General features: G+C 34.4%; 1 protein-coding gene across 1 annotated transcript; it reads right to left on the bottom strand.

Annotated features, from left to right (window-relative positions):
• Positions 1 to 1,361: 1,361 nt before the first annotated feature.
• Positions 1,362 to 3,940, bottom strand: LOC107890793 (peroxidase 12). The gene is given in 4 exon segments (XM_016815357.2): positions 1,362 to 1,896; positions 1,899 to 2,106; positions 3,163 to 3,351; positions 3,603 to 3,940. Coding segments are annotated over 4 exon segments (1,047 nt in total). The 5' UTR covers positions 3,849 to 3,940; the 3' UTR covers positions 1,362 to 1,492.
• Between the last annotated feature and the right edge of the window lie 200 nt (positions 3,941 to 4,140).

The raw sequence follows: 4,140 nt of genomic DNA, 5'->3' as shown, positions 1-4,140 counted from the left end.
TCTTTTTCTGTAAACACTCTCCCCTGAAAGTCTAGGCTTTTGTTTCTTCATATTTTCTTTCAATAAAATTCCCTTTTCCATTTATATTTATTTCTTTTTCCACCATTATCATGAGCCACTAAAACCTATCTAGCCGAAAGTTGTCAATATTCCCCAAAAAGGGTTCTTGAGGCCTAGAATCCATACTTAGCCTTCTCGCCAAGTATTCATCGTTTCTCCACACTACGGGCTGACGCTTTCGTCCATGGCCCTTAAGAAGTAAGCTTTTCAGCATATGCAAAGGCGGCCGCTTTGTATCTTTTGGAAAGATTGCATAGTCGGTTCGTTAACTTACTGCGTCAAAGGTTGGCGAGCCAAAGAGACGAAATGGCGTGGGATTTGCCATTGAGAAGCGTTGATCTAGCATAGATTACTGGCTAGAGTCAGGTTCCTTAAAAATCGTAAGTCTAATCTTTGGAGCTGGCGGTCGTAGGCGTCCTCTTCGACTATAACTGGCTTACTTGAGTTGAGAAGGGTCATTTAAAAGCCGAGGATTGAATCCAAGGCGGAATGAGACAACTGGAGGCTGGAATCTACCAATAAGAATTTCTTTTCCTTCAACTCTCTTTATTATTTTTATTATTTTCGTAATCACAATTTCAGTCAACTTTAGATTCTATTTTTTATTTTTTCCAAATCAAATCTTTAATTCTGTTATTTTTTTTTATTTTTTTCTGTCACACAGGTTTTCTTGGGCACGATTCTGACCAGGATTTCGAGAAACAAGCATTCATATAATCCGATCCCTGAGGATTCGACCCTACTTCCCCTTTACTATTCTTTTTCATTATTTTACAGGGAATAAGATATTTTTAGTACTCTCAACGACCGCATCAAATACTAATAGTAAATTTCAACTATATTACATAAAATACTTTAGGTGAGTTTTATTAAAAAAATACTAATGTTTTTTTTTTTAATCTTTCCATGAAGGTCAATCCTTTTAAGATGTTCCATTTCCAACGTCATCTTCTCATTTTGAATATAAATTATCTCTTTAGAAATATAATGTATCTTACCAATACAACTTATTCTAAAATTATTGCATTGCCACGTCTGTATGGATATCAAAGAGAGAACTTACGCGGATATACATAAAATACGTACTGAATCAACTTCCTCTAGACAGCATTAGGTTCAGTACAGAGTGCTCAACATCTAAGCTGCTGCAATTACTACTTGTATCTATATAAAAGAACAAAGATGTGCAAAGTTAGGCCTGGATTAAGTTAGATTCTCCCTGCAGCTTAGAAGCTAATTATTATTAACTTGAGCTCTAATTTGTAAAGCTCATTGTCTGGTTGATTTTAGACTTGGTCTGGTTTTCATCAAAGTTTGGATTCTTTTATTAAAAGTTAACACTGGATACAAACCCCGTCACCCCAACTTAAGCAAGCAAATACACCGACAAAGAAAAGATGTGATACAAAAACATAGTTAAGATGTTAAGTCCTTAAAATTCAGACCTGGCTTCCTCTTCCACCACAGACGCTAAGAGGGAGTTGTTATTGGCATTCCTTACGGAGCAATTGGCACGAATTTCACCGGCCTTGCCTGTCAAGACACTCAACTGACTCATCTTTACCATGGCCGCCACAAACTTCTCAAAGAAGAGAGTCTGGTTAACAGCAAAGCTAGTAACAATGCCCCTGGTCCTACTATTTGTGTACAAGTCTTGGTCGGAGGTGAAAAGACCCTGGCGGTTCATGAGATCAACGTAATACTTGTTATCGAATTTGTTAGGGGTCCTTATATCTAACACCGTGGTGTTTGAAGAATTTGCTGTAGGACAAACATGCTTGAGGTTTTTGGCAAAGGTTTGATCCATGGTGGGATCTTGAGTAGGGTAAAGGCGGCGGTGAAAGAGCTGCAATGGCTGATGCCGATGGTGTGGCCACCAGAGAGAGCCACAACATCTGTGGGGTCAAAGTTTTTGGTAGCGAGACTGGAGAGAATGGCGGCAGCATTGGCGAAGGGTGCGGGCAAGTTCTGCAATGTTGCATTTCTTGTGGCGAAGCTCAGTCCATCTCGCCTTCCCAATGGCACGTCATAGTCCGGACCTCCAGACTGCAGCAATCAAGAAAAACGGAAATCATTAGAGCATTGTGATTGAAGTAAGGTAATCTATGAGCTCCCTAGAATGAAATTCGATTTCTTTTATGTAACATTTTGAATATGAAAGAAAATAGGAGAGTTTATCTTCTTTTAGAGTCCAATTCGATTTACCATATTCAATCAAAATTTAGTAGGAGATTTTGTTGGTACAATGCATGATTTGTATAAACAAATCTAATTTAATTTAATAATTTTGTGAATATAACAAGTTTATGCAGAAGTTTCTTTAATTGCGGTAAAGCAAAAAAGGAAAATCTTTTAAATCAAATCATTTATCTATTTATCAAAAAAGAAACCTAACCTCCAACTTTACCTATTTACTTAACCTTTTAACATTTTTTAATTATAAAATAATATATTTAATTATATATTATTTCACTTGATAATATCTATAATTTTATGATTTTAAATGGATATATTTTAATGGAATGACTGTAATTATTTAAAAATTTTCATTATGGTTATCACCCTTGTTAATGATGGTCTGGGATATGTAGAAAACGTATTAAAAATTAAATAAAATAACAAATATATTTATTCCATACTCTAATCTTTAATAAATTTAAGCTTTATCGCACCAAAAAGTTGACTTTTCACAGTGATAACAAGTTGGCAACCCCTTTATCAAGTAGACCCATAAATCAATAAATTGAAATACTATATTGAAATCATAAATCTTTTAACCAAATTTATTTCAATTACCTTCACTCATATTTATTTTGTAAAATATATATAATTTTATTTTACTTTAATATATAATCTTTTCTCACTTTTAAATAGAATATAAAAATATTTTTAGGACATTCAAACTCACATTAAATTAAAATTCAATCCATTTTGATCTTTAAATTTAATTGTTGGATAATATTTTTTAATTTCATTACCATATATCTCTAAAAATAATAATTATTTATTATGTTTAATTAATACTAAACTTGTATACTCGAAGAATCAAATAAGTTGAAGTAATTTAAATATTTAAGAAAATTGAATGGTAAAAGAATATACCAGATAAACAGAGTCACGAGCAGCAAGAGCAACGATATCAGCACAAGAGACGACTCTTCCACACTCCTTGTGGACACGCGCACGCAGGTCATTGATGATTTCGAATCCTCTCAAGGTCAGGTTCGGCGGAGCATCCTGCTCGCTTGGTCCACTCGCTGATCCATCCAGCAGCACCGATGCATCACATCCCTGCAATTTTTATTCATTATTATTATATATAAATCATGACCAGATCATATTCAATTTTCCATTAAACATTCACCAACTCACTGTAGCCACATTAAAGTATCTTTTAATGAAGCAGATTCTTGTTAGTGAAAACTGAAAATGGTAGGATTTGAAGCAATATTTCTTCTTTTAGTCGTAACTCAAGCTGTGAGTAATATTCAGAATACAATAACTATCACTCCAAGAGACTCTGTATATTAATTAACCGGCACCTGAACAAAGCAGTCATGGAAATGAAGACGGAGCAAGCCAGCAGCTTGGCCTATGTCCTTCTTGAAAACCTTCTGCAGTTGTTTTCTAATAATGGATTCTACTTTGGGACATGAAGTTTTGTAGAAAGTCCATGAGAGACCACTTACTATGGGAGCGGGGTTGTCTGCTTTTGAGACAGAAAAGTAAGAAGAAAGAAAGAGAGAAGACATCAAAAGGAAAGCAGTAAAAGATGTAGCTTTAGCCATGCCTACTTGTTGTTTCTTGTGTTTTGGATAGACCACAACAGTCTGATTTATAGCCCATTCTTTATCTCTTTATTTCGATTTTCCACATATCTCCCATTTTCTTCACGCGTGTCCAAGGTAAAGATTTAAAAGAAGAATAAAAAAGAAAACATTTTGACAAAGACGAAGAATAATCAATGAAACAGGAAATTGGCATGTGGTGAACACATTTTCCCTTATCAGTAACATAATAGTAGGATTTTTTTACCCAAATGGTATTAAAAAAATAACAAATTACCAAATTAAGACAATT

The sequence above is a fragment of the Gossypium hirsutum genome, chromosome A06, assembly GCF_007990345.1.
Source record: "Gossypium hirsutum isolate 1008001.06 chromosome A06, Gossypium_hirsutum_v2.1, whole genome shotgun sequence".
Lineage (NCBI taxonomy): Eukaryota > Viridiplantae > Streptophyta > Magnoliopsida > Malvales > Malvaceae > Gossypium > Gossypium hirsutum.
This window is presented reverse-complemented; position numbering and strand designations above follow the sequence as displayed.